Genomic DNA, 23139 nt, shown 5'->3' with positions numbered 1-23139 from the left:
TGTGCAGCTCTTGCAGTTTTGCACTTGTGGTGAGACAAAAAAACACTGCTAGCCGGATCATGGCAAGTGCCGCACATGTCTTCAAGTCCCATATTGAACGAATGAGGCCGAACACAGTGTTGCCATAAGTGATCCGTTAAGTGGCAGATGCAGAAAAACTCCTGGATCTGCCGCAAATGGCAAAAATCGCTGATGTCAAAGTAGCCTAAGTCACTGCCAACAGTGTCTACATTACCAGTCAGGCAATCTTGCCTTGCGCTGGCGTGTACTCCGGAGGACAGAGAATGAACTTCAATCCCATATTGCGGCCAGCATGCAGCCAGCGGGTAAGGAAAGGGTGAATCAAACACCCCAAAACCCCGCCCATATGACCCAAAACTGGTCACGCCAAATTCAGGTGACAGGTCCCCTTTAAGGAGATCTGCAGTGGCTTTACTACCAGGATGCCTGGCCAAAACCGAATCATGATGTTCGCTTGAAACTTTAATTTACAGGTGCAAACTGTTTAACTAATGGACAGGCAACATGGGCATCCCCCGGGGTCTCCACAACCTCCTTCTCAAGATCAGAACTTATGTAAGCAATAAATATCCCTTTCTGTAAAATAGGAACCAGTTCACAATTATCACCACCCCCTGAAAAAAAAAAAAACAAGATAAGACATCCACCTTAATATGCTTATTCCCCGGCCTATACAGCACAAGAATGTTGAATCTAGTGAAAAACAATCACCACTTTGCCTGTCTAGGAATCAGATGCTTGGCAGATTGTAAATATACAAGATTTTTATGATTAGTGATTACCATGACGGGATTAACTGCCCCCTCCAGAAAAAGTCACCACTTCTCAAAAACCCACTCAATTGCCAAGAGTTCCTTATTACCAATGTCATAGTTTTTCTCAGCGGATGACAGTTTCTTAGAATAATATGCACATGGACGCCATTTACTAGGAGATCCACTCTAAGACAATACAGCCTCACCCACACTGATTGACATCAGGCTGCCTAACTATTGGCACAGATATGAAAGATTTCTTCAAGGTATCGAAAGCCTCCCTGGCCAGACTAGATCATTTGGAAATGTCTGTCCCTTTCCTGGTCATATCCGTAAGAGATTTGGCCACTAATGAAAAGTCTTTGATGAACTTATGGTAGTAGTTGACAAAAACCTAAAAACCTTTGTAACGCCTCTAAGTTGTCAGGACGATCTCAATCCAGTACCACCCGGACTCTTGCTGGATCCATGCAAAAGCCGGTGGAAGATAAGAAATAACCCAGAAATGGGATCTCCTCAACCGAGAACATATATTTCTCAGGTTTGATAAATCATTTTTTGTCTCTGAGTATTTGTTAAACCTGCTTGACATGTATCTAATGTGACTCAAGGTCAGGCAAATAAATCAGTATGTCATCAAAATAGATCACAACAAATTACCTGCTAAGTGAGTAAAAATGTCATTAACAAAGTGCTCAAAGATGGTGAGAGCATTAGTCAACTCAAATGACATCACAAGGTTTTCATAGTGACCATCAGGTGTATTGAATGCTGTCTTCCACTTATCCCCATCCTTAATGCAAATTATATTATATGCTCCCTTGAGATCCAGTTTAGAAAACCATTTGGCTCCTACTATCTGATTAAAGGGACTCACCTGAATTTGACAGGCTATGTAAATGCCCTGTGTCCGGTCCGATGGGCGGTGTTTCCTCTTCTTTCATTCACCCCTTCCTTTCCCGCTGGCCGCAATATATTCTTGAATTTCAGTAGGTTTCCTCCGTAGTTCACGCGTGCGCAATGCAATCTTGCCTTGCGCACGCACAGTATGCTTTGCCCAACTGCGGGCAAAGCCGAAAAGCATTAGTGCGCATGCACAGCCGCACTATGTCCCGGAACACAGCGAATTACTTCCGGGACATAGTGCGCCGGCGCATGCGCACTAATGCTTTTCGGCTTTGCCCGCAGTTGAGCAAAGCATACTGCGCGTGCGCAAGGCAAGATTGCATTGCGCACGTGTGAACTACGGAGGAAACCTACTAAAATTCATGAAAATATTGCAGCCAGCGGGAAAGGAAGAGGTGAATGAAAGAAGAGGAAACACTGACCATCGGACTGGACACAGAGCATTTACATAGCCCGCCAAATTCAGGTGACAGAATCCCTTTAAAGAGGTTCTGGATGAAAGGGAGAGGACATGGATCCCGGACCGTTATTCAATTGAGTTCACGAAAATCTAGGCACGGGCGCAACACCTCCATCTTTTTTTCTTGACCAAGAAAAACCCAGCTGCAACAGGAGATAACAACGGTTTGATATGGCCCTTTGCCAGACTTTCATCGATATAGTCCTTCATAGCCCGCCTTTCTGGACCAGAGATATGATATAATCTGCTTTTTAGAAGCTTGGCCCCAGAAATAAGGTTAATGGCGCAGTCATAAGTACGATGGTGGGAGAGTTCATGACACCCCTCTTCTAAAAACACATCTCCGAAGCCAGACATGTATTCTGGTAAATATTGGGTACCCAGCATTGTTTCTCCTTTCACAAAAAGTATTTGATGCATCCATGATTTTCTGTGCAGGATGTTCTGATCATCATTTTACAGTTCCCAGTGATGTTTTCAACCAGTTGTTTAGAAAAAATGAAAAAAAAAATCATGTTTTCAATGCAGCTACACCCAGTTACACCCAGTCTTTATATTTGTTTCATCCATGAGAGCATTTTTTTCAATTCATGCTCATATTTAATTATTACTGTACTGAAGTATTTACGTTCCTCCCTCCACACAACCTTTGTTACTAAGTACAGAGCATGCTGGGCATCAGCTAGTCATCTGACGGCTCTGAGCAGAGGTCACATCATAGTCTCCTATAGTACAGGCAGCGGACAGGACAGCGGACAAGACTTTGGGCTCAATATGACACTGCTGCTGCTACTACTGCTGCTGCTCGGGACCTGCACCTGCCAATTCAATCCCAACGTGGCCTGCGGCAGGACATCTATTGTCCACTTGTTTGAATGGCGCTGGGATGACATTGCTGAAGAATGTGAACGCTATCTTGGACCAAATGGATTTGGGGGTGTCCAGGTATGGTTATTTTTCTGTGTCTCCTACAGCTCTTTTCTCTGTCTTTCCTGTAGCAGTATTATAAGGTTTGTATTCTCGACTTTTGCAGATTATATGTGCCAAAAATTGCATACAAGTATACAAGGTTAAGGCTGTCATACAGTCATACAGTGATCAGGCCTAAAGGAGTTATGATGGCAAAAAACATGTAAAAATACAACATATCAAAAATATCATTATTTGTTATATCAATGCTTCAAAAATTAGTTTCTCTGTGAAGAGAAGTCGCAATGGATTCAATTTCACAGTAGGTCAGAAGACCCGGATCTATCCAATAGGTAGTGAATTTTGTCATATTCTGTGACATATCAGTTCACAACTATATTGACATGCAGTTCTACAAAAAAATATCAGTTTACAAATTAATTCTTAATGTCCACTTAATAAACACTAACATATCTGCAACTCTTATGGCTGCTTATGGCTGATTGTTGTCAACAGTGGCAGAATATTGTTAGTCATGCTGCTTACAGGAAATCATGTAAATCCTATTGCACACTTCTGATTTCTTGTGACTGTTATAGGGAATCTGTCACAAGGTGTTTGCTACACTGAGATTGCATAATGTAGGGGCAGAGACCCTGATTCCAGCAATGTACCACTTACTGGGCTGCTTGCTGCTATTTTGATGCACAGTTTTATCTACTGCAGCTCTACCAGTTCTCTTAACCCCTTAAGGACCAGGGATATTTCTGTTTTTGCATCTCTATTTTTTGCTCCCCTTTTTCCCAGAGCTATAACTTTTTTATTTTTCTGTCAATATGGCAGTATGAAGGCTAATTTTTTTGTGCGAAGAGTTGTACTTTTGAACAACATGACTCGTTATAATAAATAGTGTACTGGGAAATTGGAAAAAAATTCAAAATGTGATGAAATTGCAAACAAATTTTGCAATTGTTTTTTTTTTTTTTTTTTTACCATGTTCACCAAATGCTAACACTGACCTGCCATTATCATTCGCCAGGTCATTATGAGTTCCTAGATACCAAACATGTATAATTTCTTTTTTAGTTAAGTGGTGAAGAAAAATCCAAAGTTTGTAAAAAAAAAAAAAAAAAAAAAAGTTGCCATTTTCCGAGACTCATAGCATCTCCATTTTTTGGGGATCTGGGGCTGCTTGGGGGCTTATTTTTTGCGCGCCAAGATGATGGTTTTTTTTTTTTACACCTTTTGGGGGTAGATATGATGTTTTGATTGGTAGGTTATGGCATTTTAATGCAATGTTGCGGCAAACAAAAAAAAAGTAATTCTGGCATTTTGATTTTTTTTTTGTGATACTGATCTGATTAATTCTTTTTATATATTGATAGGTAATGCGATTCTGAATACAGCAATACCATATATGTTTTTTTTTAGTTTTTTTTATTTTGTTTTGAATGGGGCAAACTTTTAAACTTTTATATTTTTTAATTTTTTTTAAACATTTTTTTTACTTTTTTCTTGCTTCAATAGTCTCCATGGGAAACTAGAAGCTGTGATCATCTGATCTCTTGTGGTACATAGAGCAGGGCCGCAGCCCTGTTCTGTGTAGCAGAAAAGCTCACTTGCTATGAGCGCCGACTGGCTATGGCTATGGCAAAGACTGGCTATGAATGGCAATCTGGCTATGACAACCACAAGGGTCTCCTGCAGATGCTGGGTTGTTATCCAACCCATTGGCGACCCGCGGTCATGTGACACAGGCGCTGATGGGCATGGTTTGTGACGCACTTCCGGCAAGTGCATGTTGAATGCCACTGTCAGAGATTGACAGTGGCATTTAACATATACATGTGTTGAAAATTTACCGCACACTCGGAGTCAGTAGGATGCCAAAATATTTCACAAGTTTATTGTGTTTACAGTCTATGTTGCCACAAAGGAAAGAAAACATGCTGATAGAAACCCAGAAACCCAACGTTTCGACCCTCCCGGGTCTTATTCATGGGGTTACTTGTCCTGGAGAGAGACGGAGACAAATAAATTGCCAGTAAGGGGTGATTGACCCCAGGAGAGGTTGTCCCGTCCATGGTGGGTCTTGTCCTGGAGAGAGACGGAGACAAATGAATTGCCAGTAAGGGGTGATTGACCCTAGGAGAGGATGTCCCGTCCGTGGTGGGCCCGTAGTGCCTGGTTTGTCCCGTATGACCGGTGCTCCCGCGCTTTGCTTGATGTGGCATGTCCCGGGAGGGTCGAAATGTTGGGTTTCTGGGTTTCTATCAGCACGTTTTCTTTCCTTTGTGGCAACATAGACTGTAAACACAATAAACTTGTGAAATATTTTGGCATCATACTGACTCCGAGTGTGCGGTAAATTTTCAACATGTGACTATTTGGACCACTTGGTCTGTTTTACCAGCACCTACCTGCCTTTGACCAGAGTGCGCACCATTACTCCCGGCATTTAACATATAAACAGCTGCGGGTGGATCGCAATTCCACCCGTGGCTGTTAGGTGCACGTGACAACTGATCAGATCAACTGTCATGTTCCGGAAAAGGTGCGGGCTCATCGCCAGAACTCACTCCAAATGGGGAGACGATCTATGCTGCACACTGCATGTCATTGGGTGTTAAGGGGTTAATGCCATGTACACAGAAAGCTGCCAATCAGTGGTAGGGTTGGCTTATAATGAGCTCATGAATATGCTTGACTACCTGAAGGTAGGTTTACTAGTGCCTAGTGATAATCTCCTGCTGATAAAAAAGTGATTGTTTCAAACTACACTAAGCGGCTTAGTAAGTGACACATTGCTGCAATCCAGGTCTCTGTCTCTACAATATGTTGCTCTCTGATTAGGTGGCAAAACCTGGTGACAGATTCCCTTTAATAGAGCTTGTCATTGCAGCCTTCACTCATATACACTGCATGCAGAATTACAGGGTAAGTGAGTATTTTGACCATATCACCATTTTTATACAGACTTTCCAACTTTATAAACTTGAATGCTTTATGGATGAGGCAGGTGAGTTGATGTGTATTTGTGTAATGAGGAGGGTGCGGCCTAAGGGTATCAAGTCGCTTTATCAAGGTGTGCAGAATTATTAAGAAACTTGTTTTCCTCATGCAAAATGGACCGAAACAAAATTTAAAGGGAATCTGTAACCACATTTGACCTATCTAAACTATTAATATGGTCATTCAGGTTACAGACTTCTGAGAAAAGTCCTCCCTGTGTGTCTCATATTAGATGTCTTGTTGCTGAAAAATCATCTCCTATCACTTTATATAAATGACCTCTTCCAGGCTCTGGGGACGATGGTGCCTGAAAGGTAACTCTGCCTCCAGAGCTTATTTTACATGAAGGGGCATTACCAGTGTGATGTGTAATGGCCGCTCTCTACTCTCCTGATCTCTCGCGATTATTGTGGACGCTTCATATGGAGCACTCGTGAATGGAAATATATGCCATAAATTGCTGAGCTGTACCCTCTTTCTTCTGCAGATCTCGCCTCCTAATGAGAATTTGATCGTCACAAATCCCAACAGACCATGGTGGGAGAGGTACCAGCCAATCAGCTATAGGATCTGCACCCGATCTGGTGATGAAGAGCAATTTAGGGACATGGTGACCAGATGTAACAATGTTGGGGTATATAACATTCTCATTTCCAGTGTATAATTGTTAAAGGGCATCTGACAACAGGATTTCACACCCCATGCTATTTTTATGTGCACGTGGATATTTCACTGACAAGTTTAACAATACATTTACATGACCAGTCCATTTCTATATTACTGCAAAATCATCATTTCAATTGATATGCAAAGGGATATGGTGCATCTTAAGTCTCTGTCACTCCAGCTCTATCCCTCCCCCAGCTCTGCACTCCTCCTACTTGACTGACACAGCCTCTATGCTTTGTGATTTCAGTCAAAGAAGCCTTCAGTAAAGCTAGAATGCCATGTATGATAATTGAAAAGATTTCAAATTTCTTGCAATGTCTAGTAGGGATTAAGTAAAATATTGGCAGAGGGACTGTGTTTTTAGATTGAGTAAAAGTATCTCTTGCATAACTCCTTATGTTGCAATAATTCTGGTAAATGAAACTACACCTTACCATTTTAAAATACGATTCTCGGCTTTGGCTGTTTGTACATTCGTTGCTTTTGTGCATTTACAGATTTGTTAAAGAGCCACCATTTATAACTACACCGTGTTCCAAATTATTATGCAAATTGGATGCATAATATTGGAGGCCGGGACATGAATCCTCCGTCGGAAATGGCGCATGCGTACAGCACACTTCAGACGCCATTTTGTAAGTTACACATCGAGGGATGAGGGTTGTGGCGCCGGAATCAGCGCCTGCGCAGTCTGCGCTTTCCGGCGCCATTTTTTTACTGAATCTATATATAAAATACGTCACCGGAGCAATCCAGCCACTTTCTACTGAATATACACTGTGTTAAAAATTATTATGCAAATTAGATTTAAGTGTCATAAAGATTTTATTGTTTTGTTTTTCAAATAAACTAATGGATGGTATTGTGTCTCAGGGCTCAATGGATCACTGAAATCAATCTTAAACACATGTGATAATTAATTTTCCAGGTGATTCAAATTATAGGAAAACTGCTTAAAAATGATGTTCCACATTATTAGGCAGGCCACAGTTTTCAAGTAACATGGGAACGAAAAAAGATCTCTCTGCTGCCGAAAAGCATCAAATAGTGCAATGCCTTGGTCGAGGGATGAAAACATTAGATATTTCCCGAAAACTTAAGCGTGATCATCGTACTGTTAAGAGATTTGTTTCTGAATCTGAGCACAGACATGTTCGTGCTGATAAAGGCATAATGAGGAAGGTTTATGCCAGGCAAGTTCATCGGATTAAGAGAGCAGCTGCTAAAAAGCCATTGCAAAGAAGCAAACAGTTATTTGAAGCTGCTGGTGACTCTGGAGTCTCTCGAACCTCAAGGTGTAGGATCCTTCAAAGGCTTGCTTTGGTTCATAAACCTACTATTCGGCCACCCCTAAACAGTGTTCACAAGCAGAAACGGTTGCAGTGGGCCCAGACATACATGAAGACTAATTTTCAAACAGTTTTGTTTACTGATGAGTGTCGAGCAACCCTGGATGGTCCAGATGGATGGAGTAGTTGGTGGATGGCCACCATGTCCCAACAAGGCTGCGACGTCAGCAAGGAGATGGAAGAGTCATGTTCTGGGCCAGAATCATGGGGAAATAGCTGGTAAGGCCCTTTAAGGTTCCTAAAGGTGTGAAAATGACCTCTGCAAAGTATATAGTGTTTCTAACTGACGACTTTCTTCCATGGTATAAAAAGCAGAAATGTGCCTTCAGGAGCAAAATAATCTTCATGCATGACAATGCACCATCTCATGCTGCAAACAATACCTCTGAGTCATTGGCTGCTATGGGCATAAAAGGAGATAAACTCATGGTGTGGCCACCATCTTCCCCTGACCTCAACCCTATAGAGAACCTTTGGAGTTTCATCAAGCAAAAGATCTATGAGGGTGGGAGGCAGTTCACATCAAAACAGCAGCTCTGGGAGGCTATTCTGACTTCATGCAAAGAAATAGAAGCAGAAACTCTCCAAAAACTCACAAGCTCAATGGATGCAAGAATTGTGAAGGTGATATCAAAGAAGGGTCCTATGTTAACATGTAACTTGGCCTGTTAGGATGTTTTGGAGTTAAATAGCTTTTTTATTCAGTGAATGTGACCTCCTAATGCTGCAAATTCCACAAATGAGCATTTTCAGTTCTTTAAAACATATCAAATGTTTAGAAATTCTACTGTGCCTAATAATTTGGAACAGTGCATTTTGAGTTTTTATTCATTTTGGAGATTATACTGTTATCATTGTTAGGTTTCTTCAATAAAATTCGATGTATACTCTAATGGGTGATGACTTTTATTAGACTGACTGTCATTTGCACCGATCATTTAGGAAAATGCGAGAAAAATATAATTTGCATAATAATTTGGAACATGGTGTAATAAATCATATGCTGCAATATCTACATAAGCTTTAAAGATACATTAGCTTTCAGTGATACCAAGCTCTTATTTTTTATATTATATTGGTTAAAAGAAATTCATAACATTGTAAAAAATTTGGTTTGTGGCACCATTTTCTGAGAACCATATTTTTTTATTTGCCACTGATGGAGCTGTTTGAGAGAATGTTGTTTTTTGGTGAGCTGACATTTCTATTAACTCCTCCACCCCCAAGCCTGTTTTCCCCTTCATAACGATGTTATATTAAATAACATTTTTCAAATGTATGATTTAGATCAGCATAATTTTTAAAACAATCATTTTTGCTAGGAAGTTAGAAGGGGTAAAAGTTGATCAGTGATTTCTCATTTTTCCAACAAAATGTACAAAATCATTTTTTTAGGGACCATTTGAAGTGACTTTGGGAGGCTTATATGACATAAAATACCCAAAAGTTGACACCATTCTAAATATTGCACCTCTCAAAATCTTTAAAATCACATTCAAAAAGCTTATTAAACTTCAGGTGCTTTTTAGGAATTCATGCAATGTGGAAGGAAAAAATTAGCATTTTCTTTTACAAAAAAATTACTTACCCCAATTTTTTTTTATTTTCACAAGGGTATCAGGACAAATTGGACCACAAAATTTGTTTTGCAATTTCTCCTGAATACGCCAATACCGCATATGTGAGGGAAAAGTACTGTTTTGGCGCACGGCAGGGCTCAGAAGGGAAGGAGCGACATTTGACTTATTGAACTGGGGTCATCTGAAGACAATTGTCAATGCTGAGAAGATACAATATGTGCAGCATCTAGACCAATGGATACTGGAAGCCTGTGCTAGCATTTTTTCTGCAGTGTTGCTATCAGTTTGTCAAGAGTGGGAGAAGAGGGTTGCATTAACAATCCAACACAATGCGCAGAACTTTGAACACATTTTTGCAAGTGGTGATAAACTTGTAAATAACTCATGAAACAATAAAGTTATGTTAAAACCAAGCACACCATTGTTTTTCTTGTGAAATTCTCAATAAGTTTGATGTGTCACATGACACGCTTCCCTTTGAAAAAAATAAAGTTGGATCCAAAAAAGCTGACTTCAAAATGGCCACCACCCATCTTTAAAAGTTTTCCCCCTCCCACATACTAATGTGCCACAATCAGGAAGTTGATATCACCAACCATTCCCATTTTAATTAGGTGTATCCATATAAATGGCCCACCCTGTAGAATTTGCAGTTTTTGTTTTTTTTGGGGGGGGAGTGAGGGGCCATAGCTCTTTTCAAGAGCCTTTGTACTACCAGTAATGTGGAAGCCCCCTACTTTTCTGTTAATAGATGACGGACCTGAGTGGGGACTTTTTTGGGAATTGAGTTTAAACTTTAATTGGGAACATTTTAGATAATGTTTGGGATCAAATTTATCGGGCGCTGTACGCTGAGCAACAACATCAGAGTTTCCATATATATCTCTGAATGACGTGATTCAGATGAAACCCACGAGAGATACATTCACTATAATTAGTCAGCAGAGTAACTCTAGACTCCGACTGGCCTCTGTTCAGCTGTGTTCTCCTTTCCAGAGGTGCACAAAACTATTAAGACCGCACTTTTATGCATGCCTATTTATATGGAATCTTCTGTCGGGGTTCAGTCTGAATCACGTATGTCAAAGATTTATATGGAAACCCCGGTGTAAGCACTCAGCGCAGAGTTCAGGATAACTGTGAGTCGAGCTTTACTGCAATCTTTGGGATGCAGAATGAACAAATTAATAGTAGGTCAAGAATTGAATTTATTTTTTACTCTGTTCCTTGTGTAATATAAGTGATTAGACAACTTTATTCTTTGAGTTGAGGGGGTACGGGACCGGGACCCAGTCAGGACATTCCATCACAAATGGGTAACTAACTTTGTCACTCCTAGCAATACATTTAGCATGGGCAATATTTATGTGGCACATGATAGTGGTAGGCATTTTGACAACCTAGTCTGGTACGAAGCATCAAACTCTGCCATGTGCTGAAATATTGTGCTTTCCCTGCTAGTATTTATTGGATAATTTCATTATATTGTTCTTTATCTTTGTCCTTTCTTGTGTCCCGGTTCATGGGTTGCACCGTTTCAGGCACTTTATAGTAACCTTGTGAATCTATTAAGCTATATGTAGTATATGTATATTTGTTTCCAGAATGAGATTTTAATCAGTCTTACAATAAAGGATTAATTGTTATATATCCAGGCGTAATTTGACTCGTTTTTCTCCAGTTCAAACAATTTATTCTTTGAGTTGCTGCGATTACAGCGATGCCAGATTTATATTCGATTTTATCTTTGGCTGCTGTTACAACCTAAAAGACTTGTTTTTGTATCAGCAGATCTTGAGACCTACAATTTCTCCATATTTCTGCCTACAAAGTCATGTGAGGGCTTGTTTGTTGCGTAACGAGTTGACGTTTTTATTGGTACCATTTTCGTGCACATAACGTTTTTTGATTGCTTTCTTTTCCAATTTTTCTGAGGCAGAATGAGCAAACACCAGCAATTTAGGAATTGTGTTTTGGGGTTTTTTTATGCCGATCCACATGTGGTGAAATTGGTAAGGCAGCTTTATTTTTTGGGTCAGTATAACTACAGCGATGCAACATTTATATAACTTTTTTATATTTTGCTGCTTTTACGCAATAAAAGCTATTTTATAGAAAAATAATTATTTTTGCATCGCTTTATTCTGAGAGCTATAACTTTTTCTTTTTTTGCCGATGGAGCTGTGTGGTAACTTTTTTTGTGGGACAATATGATGTTTTCAGTGATACCATTTTTATTTACATTAGTTTTTTTTGTCGCATTTTATTCCGCTTTTCGTTCGGCGGTTTGTTGAAAAAGCATAGGTTTTTGCCTTTTATTTTTTTTACGGTGCTCATTAACCCCTTCATGACCCCAGCTTTTTTCGGTTTTACGTTTTTGCTTTTCGCTCCCCTCTTTCCCAGAGCCATAACGTTTTTATTTTTTCGTCAATATGGCCATGTGAGGGCTTATTTTTTGCAGGACAAATTTTACTTTTGAACAATACCAATGGTTTTAGCATGTCGTGTACTAGAAAACAGGAAAAATTCCAAGTGCTGTAAAATTGCAAAAAAAGTGCAATCCCACACTTGTGTTTTGTTTGGCTTTTTTTGCTAGGTTCACTAAATGCTAAAACCGACCTGCCATTTTGATTTTCCAGGTCATTACAAGTTTAGACACCAAGAATGTCTAGGTTATTTTTTATCTAAGTGGTACAAAAAAATTCCAAACTTTTCTAAAAAAAAATAAATAAAAAAAAATGGCGTAATTTTCCGATACCCGTAGCGTCTCCATTTTTCATGATCTGGGGTTGGATGAGGGCTTATTTTTTGCATGCCAATCTGATGTTTTTAATTATACCATTTTGGTGCAGATACATTCTTTTGATTGCCCGTTATTGCATTTTAATGCAATGTTGCAGTGAGCAAAAAAACGTAATTCTGGCATTTCAATTTTTTTTCTCACTACGCTATTTAGCGATCAGGTTAATCCTTTTTTTTATTGAGTGATCGGGCGATTCTGAACGCAGTGATAGCAAATATGTGTATATTTGATTTTTTAAATTTTATTTTGAATGGAGCGAAAGGGGGGTGATTTAAATGGAACCTGTCACCCCCCAGGCGTTTTTAACTAAAAGAGCCACCTTGTGCAGCACTGATGCTGCATTCTGACAAGGTGGCTCTTTTAGTTCGGGTCCCTGGCACTGCTGCAATAATCGCTTTTGAAGTTTGTCCCTCATACCTGTGAAATCGTCCTGGGGGCAGGTCTTTCCCCCTGACTCTAGACGCCTCCCAGCCATCACTCATGGCCTCTGCGCGCTGGGCGCCACATCCTCTTCCTTCATTAGCGTCCCTGGTGCCTGCGCTGTTGTTTTTTTTGGGGGGGGCATGCGCAGTTGTGCTGCCCTTCGAGCTTGCAGCGCAGGCGCCGGGAATGCTACTGAAGGAGAGGAGGCGGCACCTGTTATGATCCCAGTGGCAAGGATCGCAGGTCTGACAAGCTAAGTACTAAAGGACAACTAGCTCTGGAGAAGTGGTAACTAGATTGACCGCAACCTGATCCTATCCGCACACAACTAAAGGTAGCCGTGGAACGTTACCTAAAAAATTCCTAGACGTCTCGTGACGGCCTGAGAAACTGACTATTCCTAGAGGGAAAGAAAGTCCTTGCTTGCCTCAGTGAAATGACCCCAAAGATATAGAATAGCCCCCCACAAATATTAACGGTTAGTTAAGGGGAATGCACAAACGCAGAGATGAAATTAGATTTAGCAAATGAGGCCCGCTAATACTAGAAAGCAGAAAATAGGAAGGGGACTGTGCGGTCAATACAAAACCCTATTCAAAATATCCACGCAGAGATTGCTCGAGCCCCTCGCACCAACTAACGGTGCGGGGGAAGCAACTCCGTACCCCAGAGCTTACCAGCAAAAAGAAATCACATATTAGCAAGCTGGACTAGACTCATCATACACAGAAATCATATTGCAAGCAGATGAGCAAAAAATATTCAAACAGAACTTAGCTTATCCTGAAGAGGCAGAAAACAAGATGATCAAGAGCAATCAGAATAGCACTGAATAAATTGCCAGCCGGCGACAAGTGGAAGTGAAGCAGAGCTAAATAAGAGCCTCCCTGGTGGATAACGAGGCAGCTGATCCAGCAAGACCTGCAGGATAATAAACCAAACCACCAGGGGGAGCCAAAAAACCAAAGTCACACAATACCATCTGTGACCACAAGAGGGAGCCTGAAAACGGAGTTCACAACAGTACCCCCCCTTGAGGAGGGGTCACTGAACCCTCAACAAAACCCCCAGGGTGATCAGGGTGAGCCACATGGAAGGCACGAACTGTTGTGAATTGGACTTTTTGGCTCCCTCTTGTGGTCACTAGCGACATGACACTTTGAGCTTCTTTCTCTAGCTTGGTACCCACCTGGCTCGTTAGTCCAGGGGTGTTGCTATTTTAGCTTCCTGGATTTTCAGTCTGGTGCCTGGCATCGTTGTAATCAGTTCATTTCTGTTGCTCCTGTCTGCTGGTCCTGGTTCTTGCAAAATAAGCTAAGTCCTGCTTCCTTATTTTTTGGTTATTTGCATTTGCTCTTATTTCTGTCCAGCTTGTACCAAATGTGATTCCTGATATAGCTGGAAGCTCTAGGGGGCTGATATTCTCCCCCCGTGCCGTTAGACGGTTCGGGGGTTCTTGAATATTCAGCGTGGAAATTTTGATAGGGTTTTTGCTGACCGTATAAGTCATCTTCCTATATTCTGCTATTAGTCAGTGGGCCTCTCTTTGCTAAAAAACCTAGTTCATCCTTGCGTTTGTCTTTTCTTCTTACCTCACCGTTATTATTTGTTGGGGGCTTGTATCCAACTTTTGGGGTCTTTTCTCTGGAGGCAAGAAAGGTCTATCTTTTCCTTTTAGGGTTAGTTAGTTCTCCGGCTGGCGCGAGACGTCTAGAACCAACGTAGGTACGTTCCCCGGCTGCTGCTAATTGTTGTGCTAGGTTCAGGTATACGGTCAGCCTAGTTACCACTGCCCTATGAGCTGGTTTTTTGTGTTTGCAGACTTGGTTATAAATTCTGAGACCCTCTGCCATTGGGGTCATAACAGTATGCTAGGCCAAAGGTGAATGTTTAATGCATTGCAGAAGTGGGATAATAAGAAAGGAAATTCTGAGTTGTTTTTTTTTTTTTCTCTTTCTTCCTCCCCTTTACCTCAGAGTGGCTTGAGCTTGCTGCAGACATGAATGTCCAGACCTTGATTACTAGTGTGGATCAGCTTGCTGCTCGTGTGCAGGGTATTCAAGATTTTGTTACCAGTAGTCCTATGTCAGAACCTAAAATACCTATTCCTGAACTGTTTTCTGGAGACCGATTTAAGTTTAGGAATTTCAGGAATAATTGTAAATTGTTTCTATACCTGAGACCCTGTTCGTCTGGAGACTCAGCTCAGCAAGTTAAAATTGTTATCTCTTTCTTGCGGGGCGACCCTCAGGATTGGGCTTTCTCGTTAGCGCCAGGAGATCCGGCATTGGCAAATATTGATGCGTTTTTTCTGGCGCTCGGGTTGCTTTACGAGGAACCCAATCTTGAAATTCAGGCAGAAAAAGCCTTGCTGGCTATCTCTCAGGGCCAGGATGAAGCTGAAGTGTATTGCCAAAAATTTCGGAAATGGTCCGTGCTTACTCAGTGGAATGAGTGTGCTCTGGCCGCAAATTTCAGAAATGGCCTTTCTGAAGCCATTAAGAATGTGATGGTGGGTTTCTCCATTCCTACAAGTCTAAATGATTCCATGGCGCTGGCTATTCAGATTGACCGGCGTTTGCGGGAGCGCAAAGCCGCTAATCCTCTGGTGGTGTTGTCTGAACAAACACCTGATTTAATGCAATGTGGTAGAATTCAGACTAGAAATGAACGGAAAAATCATAGACGTCTGAATGGGTTGTGTTTTTACTGTGGTGATTCTACACATGTTATATCAGCATGCTCTAAACGCCTAACAAGGGTTGTTAGTCCTGTCGCCATTGGTAATCTGCAACCTAAATTTATTTTGTCTGTGACTTTAATTTGCTCATTGTCTTCCTACCCTGCTATGGCGTTTGTGGATTCAGGTGCTGCCCTGAGTCTTTTGAATCTGTCATTTGCCAAGCGCTGTGGTTTTGTACTTGAGCCGTTGGTAAATCCTATCCCTCTTAGAGGTATTGATGCTATGCCATTGGCGGAAAATAAGCCGCAGTTTTGGACACAGGTGACCATGTGCATGACTCCTGAACATCGGGAGGTGATTCGTTTTCTTGTTCTGCATAAAATGCATGATTTGGTCGTTTTGGGTCTGCCATGGTTACAGACCCATAATCCAGTTTTGGATTGGAAGGCAATGTCAGTGTCAAGTTGGGGCTGTCAGGGAATTCATGGTGATTCCCCGCCGGTGTCTATTGCTTCTTCTACTCCTTCGGAAGTTCCTGAGTATTTGTCTGATTATCAGGATGTATTCAGCGAGTCCAGGTCCAGTGCTCTTCCTGCTCATAGGGACTGTGACTGCGCTATAGATTTGATTCCAGGTAGTAAATTTCCTAAGGGAAGATTATTTAATCTGTCTGTACCTGAGCATACCGCAATGCGTTCGTATATCAAGGAGTCTCTGGAGAAGGGGCATATCTGTCCATCCTCTTCCCCTCTTGGTGCGGGATTCTTTTTTGTGGCCAAGAAGGACGGATCTTTGAGACCTTGTATAGACTATCGGCTTCTGAATAAAATCACTGTTAAATTTCAGTATCCTTTGCCTCTGTTGTCAGACTTGTTTGCCCGGATTAAGGGTGCCAAGTGGTTCACCAAGATAGATCTTCGTGGTGCGTACAACCTTGTGTGCATTAAGCAAGGAGATGAATGGAAAACTGCATTTAATACGCCCGAAGGTCATTTTGAGTACTTGGTGATGCCTTTTGGGCTCTCTAATGCTCCTTCAGTTTTTCAGTCCTTTATGCATGATATCTTCAGGAAGTATCTGGATAAATTTATGATTGTTTATCTGGATGATATTCTGTTTTTTTCTGATGATTGGGACTCCCATGTTAAGCAGGTCAGGACGGTGTTTCAGGTTTTGCGTGAGAATGCTTTGTTCGTTAAGGGCTCAAAGTGTCTCTTTGGAGTACAGAAGGTTCCCTTTTTGGGTTTTATTTTCTCCACTTCTGCAGTGGAGATGGACCCAGTCAAGGTCCGAGCTATTCATGATTGGACTCAACCCACGTCAGTTAAGAGTCTTCAGAAGTTCTTGGGTTTTGCTAACTTCTACCGTCGTTTTATCGCTAACTTTTCTAGCGTTGTTAAACCTTTGACGGATATGACCAAGAAAGGTTCTGATGTTGCTAACTGGGCTCCTGCAGCCGTGGAAGCTTTCCAAGAGCTGAAGCGCCGGTTTACTTCGGCGCCTGTTTTGTGCCAGCCTGATGTCTCACTTCCCTTTCAGGTTGAAGTGGATGCGTCTGAGATCGGGGCAGGGGCCGTTTTGTCACAGAGAGGCCCTGGTTGCTCTGTAATGAGACCATGTGCTTTTTTTTCTAGGAAGTTTTCGCCTGCTGAGCGGAACTATGATGTTGGCAATCGGGAGTTGTTGGCCATGAAGTGGGCACTTGAGGAGTGGCGTCATTGGCTCGAGGGTGCTAAGCATCGTGTGGTGGTCTTGACTGATCACAAGAATCTGATGTATCTCGAGTCTGCTAAACGCCTGAATCCTAGACAGGCCCGTTGGTCATTGTTTTTCTCCCGTTTTGACTTTGTGGTCTCGTACCTACCAGGTTCAAAGAATGTGAAGGCTGATGCTCTTTCAAGGAGCTTTGTGCCTCACTCTCCTGGAGTTTCAGAGCCAGCTGGTATTCTTAAAGAGGGAGTAATCTTGTCAGCCATTTCTCCGGATTTGCGACGTGTGTTGCAGAGATTTCAGGCTGGTAGACCTGACGCTTGTCCACCTGACAGTCTGTTTGTTCCTGATAAATGGACCAGCAGAGTCATTTCCGAGGTTCATTCCTCGGTGTTGGCAGGGCATCCGGGAATTTTTGGCACCAGAGATTTGGTGGCTAGGTCCTTTTGGTGGCCTTCCTTGTCATGGGATGTGCGGTCATTTGTGCAGTCCTGTGGGACTTGTGCTCGAGCTAAGCCTTGCTGTTCTCGTGCCAGCGAGTTGCTCTTGCCTTTACCTGTCCCGAAGAGGTTTTGGACACACATTTCCATGGATTTCATTTCAGATCTTCCGGTGTCTCAGGGCATGTCTGTCATCTGGGTGGTATGTGATCGCTTTTCCAAGATGGTCCATTTGGTGTCCTTGCCTAAGCTGCCTTCCTCTTCCGATCTGGTTCCTTTATTCTTTCAGAATGTGGTTCGCTTGCACGGCATTCCTGAGAATATCGTGTCTGACAGAGGATCCCAGTTTGTTTCCAGGTTCTGGCGATCCTTTTGTGCTAAGATGGGCATTGATTTGTCATTTTCGTCTGCCTTTCATCCTCAGACTAATGGCCAAACGGAGCGAACAAATCAGACTCTAGAGGCTTATTTGAGGTGTTTTGTTTCTGCAGATCAGGATGATTGGGTGACCTTCTTGCCATTGGCTGAGTTTGCCCTTAATAATCGGGCTAGTTCCGCTACTTTGGTTTCGCCATTTTTCTGCAACTCTGGTTTTCATCCTCGTTTTTCCTCGGGACATGTTGAGCCCTCTGACTGTCCTGGGGTAGATTCTGTGGTGGATAGGTTGCAGCGGATCTGGAATCATGTGGTGGACAACCTAAAGTTGTCACAGGAGAAGGCTCAGCGTTTTGCCAACCGCCGCCACGGTGTGGGTCCCCGACTTCGTGTTGGGGATTTGGTGTGGCTGTCTTCTCGGTTTGTTCCTATGAAGGTCTCCTCTCCTAAATTTAAGCCTCGCTTCATCGGTCCTTATAAGATTTTGGAAATCCTTAATCCAGTGTCCTTTCGCTTGGATCTTCCGGTGTCATTTGCCATTCACAACGTGTTCCATAGGTCTTTGTTGCGGCGCTACGTTGTGCCTGTGGTTCCTTCTGTTGAGCCTCCTGCTCCGGTGTTGGTTGAGGGCGAGTTGGAGTACGTGGTGGAGAAGATCTTGGATTCTCGTCTCTCCAGATGGAGGCTTCAGTATCTGGTCAAGTGGAAGGGCTATGGTCAGGAGGATAATTCCTGGGTGGTCGCCTCTGATGTTCATGCGGCCGATTTAGTTCGTGCCTTTCACGCTGCTCATCCTGATCGTCCTGGTGGTCTTGGTGAGGTTTCGGTGACCCCTCCTTAAGGGGGGGTACTGTTATGAATTGGACTTTTTGGCTCCCTCTTGTGGTCACTAGCGACATGACACTTTGAGCTTCTTTCTCTAGCTTGGTACCCACCTGGCTCGTTAGTCCAGGGGTGTTGCTATTTTAGCTTCCTGGATTTTCAGTCTGGTGCCTGGCATCGTTGTAATCAGTTCCTTTCTGTTGCTCCTGTCTGCTGGTCCTGGTTCTTGCAAAATAAGCTAAGTCCTGCTTCCTTATTTTTTGGTTATTTGCATTTGCTCTTATTTCTGTCCAGCTTGTACCAAATGTGATTCCTGATATAGCTGGAAGCTCTAGGGGGCTGATATTCTCCCCCCGTGCCGTTAGACGGTTCGGGGGTTCTTGAATATTCAGCGTGGAAATTTTGATAGGGTTTTTGCTGACCGTATAAGTCATCTTCCTATATTCTGCTATTAGTCAGTGGGCCTCTCTTTGCTAAAAAACCTAGTTCATCCTTGCGTTTGTCTTTTCTTCTTACCTCACCGTTATTATTTGTTGGGGGCTTGTATCCAACTTTTGGGGTCTTTTCTCTGGAGGCAAGAAAGGTCTATCTTTTCCTTTTAGGGTTAGTTAGTTCTCCGGCTGGCGCGAGATGTCTAGAACCAACGTAGGTACGTTCCCCGGCTGCTGCTAATTGTTGTGCTAGGTTCAGGTATACGGTCAGCCTAGTTACCACTGCCCTATGAGATGGTTTTTTGTGTTTGCAGACTTGGTTATAAATTCTGAGACCCTCTGCCATTGGGGTCATAACAACGAACCAAATCGGCCGCATGAACATCAGAGGCGACAACCCAGGAATTATCCTCCTGACCATAGCCTTTCCACTTAACCAAATACTGAAGCCTCCGCCTAGAAATACGAGAGTCCAAGATCTTCTCCCCCACGTATTCCAATTCTCCCTCAACCAGCACAGGGGCAGGAGGCTTAACCGAAGGAACCAAAGGCACCACATACCTCCGCAACAACGACCGATGGAACACATTATGAATAGCAAACGATGCCGGGAGGTCCAAACGAAAAGACACAGGGTTAAGGACTTCCAAAATCTTATAAGGACCGATAAACCGAGGCTTAAACTTAGGAGAGGAGACCTTCATAGGAACAAAGCGAGAAGACAACCACACCAAGTCCCCAACACAAAGTCGGGGACCCACACAGCGACGGCGGTTGGCAAAGCGCTGAGCCTTCTCTTGTGACAGCTTCAAATTGTCCACCACATGATTCCAAATCTGATGCAACCTATCCAACACAACATCCACTCCAGGACAGTCAGAAGGCTCCACCTGACCCGAGGAAAAACGAGGATGAAACCCTGAATTACAAAAAAAAGGCGAAACCAAAGTAGCAGAACTAGCCCGATTATTAAGGGCAAACTCGGCCAATGGCAAAAAAGTCACCCAGTCGTCCTGATCAGCAGAAACAAAACATCTTAAATAGGTCTCCAAAGTCTGATTAGAATGGTTTGGCCATTCGTCTGAGGATGGAAGGCCGACGAAAAAGACAAATTAATGCCCATCTTAGCACAAAAGGTCCGCCAAAATCTAGACACAAACTGGGATCCTCTGTCGGAAACAATATTTTCAGGGATCCCGTGCAAACGAACCACATTTTGAAAAAAACAGAGGAACCAACTCGGAGGAGGAAGGCAACTTAGGCAAGGGCACCAAATGGACCATCTTAGAAAAACGATCACACACCACCCAAATAACAGACATTCTCTGAGAGACAGGGAGATCAGAAATAAAATCCATGGAAATGTGCGTCCAAGGCCTCTTCGGGACAGGCAAAGGTAACAACAAGCCACTGGCACGAGAACAGCAAGGCTTAGCCCGAGCACAAATTCCACAAGACTGCACAAAGGAACGCACATCCCGCGACAAGGAAGGCCACCAGAATGACCTAGCCACCAAATCTCTGGTACCAAAAATCCCAGGATGGCCTGCCAACACCGAAGAATGAACCTCGGAAATAACTCTGCTGGTCCATCTATCTGGGACAAACAGTCTCTCTGGTGGGCAACGGTCAGGTCTATCCGCCTGAAATTTCTGCAGCACACGTCGCAAATCTGGGGAAATGGCAGACAAAATCACTCCCTCTTTGAGAATACCAGCCGGCTCTGAATCTCCTGGAGAGTCAGGCACGAAGCTCCTAGAAAGAGCATCAGCCTTCACATTCTTCGAACCAGGTAGGTACGAAACCACAAAATCGAAACGGGAGAAAAACAACAACCAACGAGCCTGTCTAGGATTCAGGCGCTTGGCCGACTCGAGATAAATCAGATTTTTGTGATCCGTCAAGACCACCACACGATGCTTAGCTCCCTCGAGCCAATGACGCCACTCCTCAAATGCCCACTTCATAGCCAACAACTCCCGATTACCAACATCATAATTCCGCTCAGCAGGTGAAAACTTTCTTGAAAAGAAAGCACATGCCTTCATCACAGAGCCATCAGAGCTTCTCTGCGACAAAACAGCCCCCGCTCCAATCTCAGAAGCATCAACCTCGACCTGGAAGGGAAGGGAGACGTCTGGCTGACATAAGACCGGAGCTGAAGAAAACCGGCGCTTCAGCTCCCAAAAGGCCTCCACAGCCGCAGGAGACCAATTAGTAACATCAGAGCCCTTCTTGGTCAAATCCGTCAATGGCTTAAGAACACCAGAAAAATTAGCGATGAAGCGACGGTAAAAGTTAGCAAAACCCAAGAACTTCTGAAGACTCTTAACAGATGTAGGCTGAGTCCAGTCATGAATAGCCTGAACCTTGACTGGGTCCATCTCAATAGCAGAAGGAGAAAAAATGAAACCCAAAAAAGAAACCTTCTGGACTCCAAAAAGACATTTTGAGCCCTTCACAAATAACGCATTGGCACGCAGGACCCGAAACACCATCCTGACCTGCTCAACATGGGACTCCCAATCATCCGAAAAAACCAGAATATCATCCAGATACACAATCATCAATTTATCCAGATATTCCCGGAAGATGTCGTGCATAACGGACTGAAAGACAGAAGGAGCGTTAGAAAGTCCAAAAGGCATCACCAAGTACTCAAAATGGCCTTCGGGCGTATTAAATGCAGTTTTCCATTCATCACCCTGCTTAATACGCACAAGGTTATACGCACCTCGAAGATCTATCTTGGTGAACCAACTAGCCCCCCTAATGCGAGCAAACAGATCAGATAACAATGGCAAAGGATACTGAAATTTGACCGTGATTTTGTTTAGAAGGCGATAATCAATACAAGGTCTCAGGGAACCATCTTTCTTAGCCACAAAAAAGAACCCCGCACCAAGAGGGGACGAGGAGGGGCGAATAAGTCCTTTCTCCAAAGACTCCTTAATATAACTCCGCATAGCAGCATGCTCCGGCACTGACAAATTGAAAAGTCGTCCCTTAGGAAATTTACTACGAGGAATCAAATTTATAGCACAATCCCAATCCCTATGAGGAGGTAGAGAACTGAGTTTGGGCTCATCAAATACATCCTGGTAATCTGACAAAAACGCAGGGACCTCAGAAGGAGTGGATGAAGCAATTGACACCACAGGAGCGTCGCCATGAATTCCCTGACAACCCCAACTTGCCACAGACATTGCTTTCCAATCCAGGACTGGATTATGAGTCTGCAACCATGGCAGGCCCAACACGACAACATCATGCAAATTATGCAATACAAGAAAACGAATCACCTCCTGATGAGCAGGAGTCATGCACATGGTCACCTGAGTCCAGTACTGAGGTTTATTCGTAGCCAATGGTGTAGCATCAATTCCCCTTAGTGGGATAGGGAATTTTAAAGGCTCCAAAACAAAACCACAGCGCCTGGCAAATGACAAATCCATCAGACTCAGGGCAGCACCTGAATCCACAAAAGCCATAACCGGGTAAGATGACAGGGAACAAATCAGGGTAACAGACAAAATAAACTTAGGCTGTAAAGTACCGATGGTGACAGATTTATCAATCCTTTTTGTGCGCTTAGAGCATGCTGAGATAACATGAGCTGAATCACCACAGTAAAAGCACAACCCATTTTGCCGTCTATAATTTTGCCGTTCACTTCTGGTCAGAATTCTATCACATTGCATAGACTCAGGTGTCTGTTCAGAAGACACCGCCAAATGGTGCGCAGGTTTGCGCTCCCGCAAACGCCGATCAATCTGAATGGCCAGAGTCAT

The 23139-nt window shown here is 43.0% G+C and overlaps 1 protein-coding gene across 1 annotated transcript in view; it reads left to right on the top strand.

Annotated features, from left to right (window-relative positions):
* Window positions 1–2799: 2799 nt before the first annotated feature.
* LOC143788248 (pancreatic alpha-amylase-like) overlaps window positions 2800–23139 on the top strand; it is a 46004-nt gene continuing 25664 nt past the window's right edge. Inside the window, exons 1-2 of the mRNA XM_077277770.1 lie at window positions 2800–3087; window positions 6551–6697. Of these exons, the coding sequence (XP_077133885.1) occupies window positions 2917–3087; window positions 6551–6697 (318 nt within the window). The 5' untranslated portion in view covers window positions 2800–2916. The remainder of the gene's footprint in view (window positions 3088–6550; window positions 6698–23139) is intronic.

Source organism: Ranitomeya variabilis, chromosome 8 (genome assembly GCF_051348905.1).
Source record: "Ranitomeya variabilis isolate aRanVar5 chromosome 8, aRanVar5.hap1, whole genome shotgun sequence".
In the NCBI taxonomy this organism is placed as follows: domain Eukaryota; kingdom Metazoa; phylum Chordata; class Amphibia; order Anura; family Dendrobatidae; genus Ranitomeya; species Ranitomeya variabilis.
The sequence above is the reverse complement of the archived record's forward strand: the minus strand, read 5'-3'. Positions and strand labels throughout refer to the sequence as shown.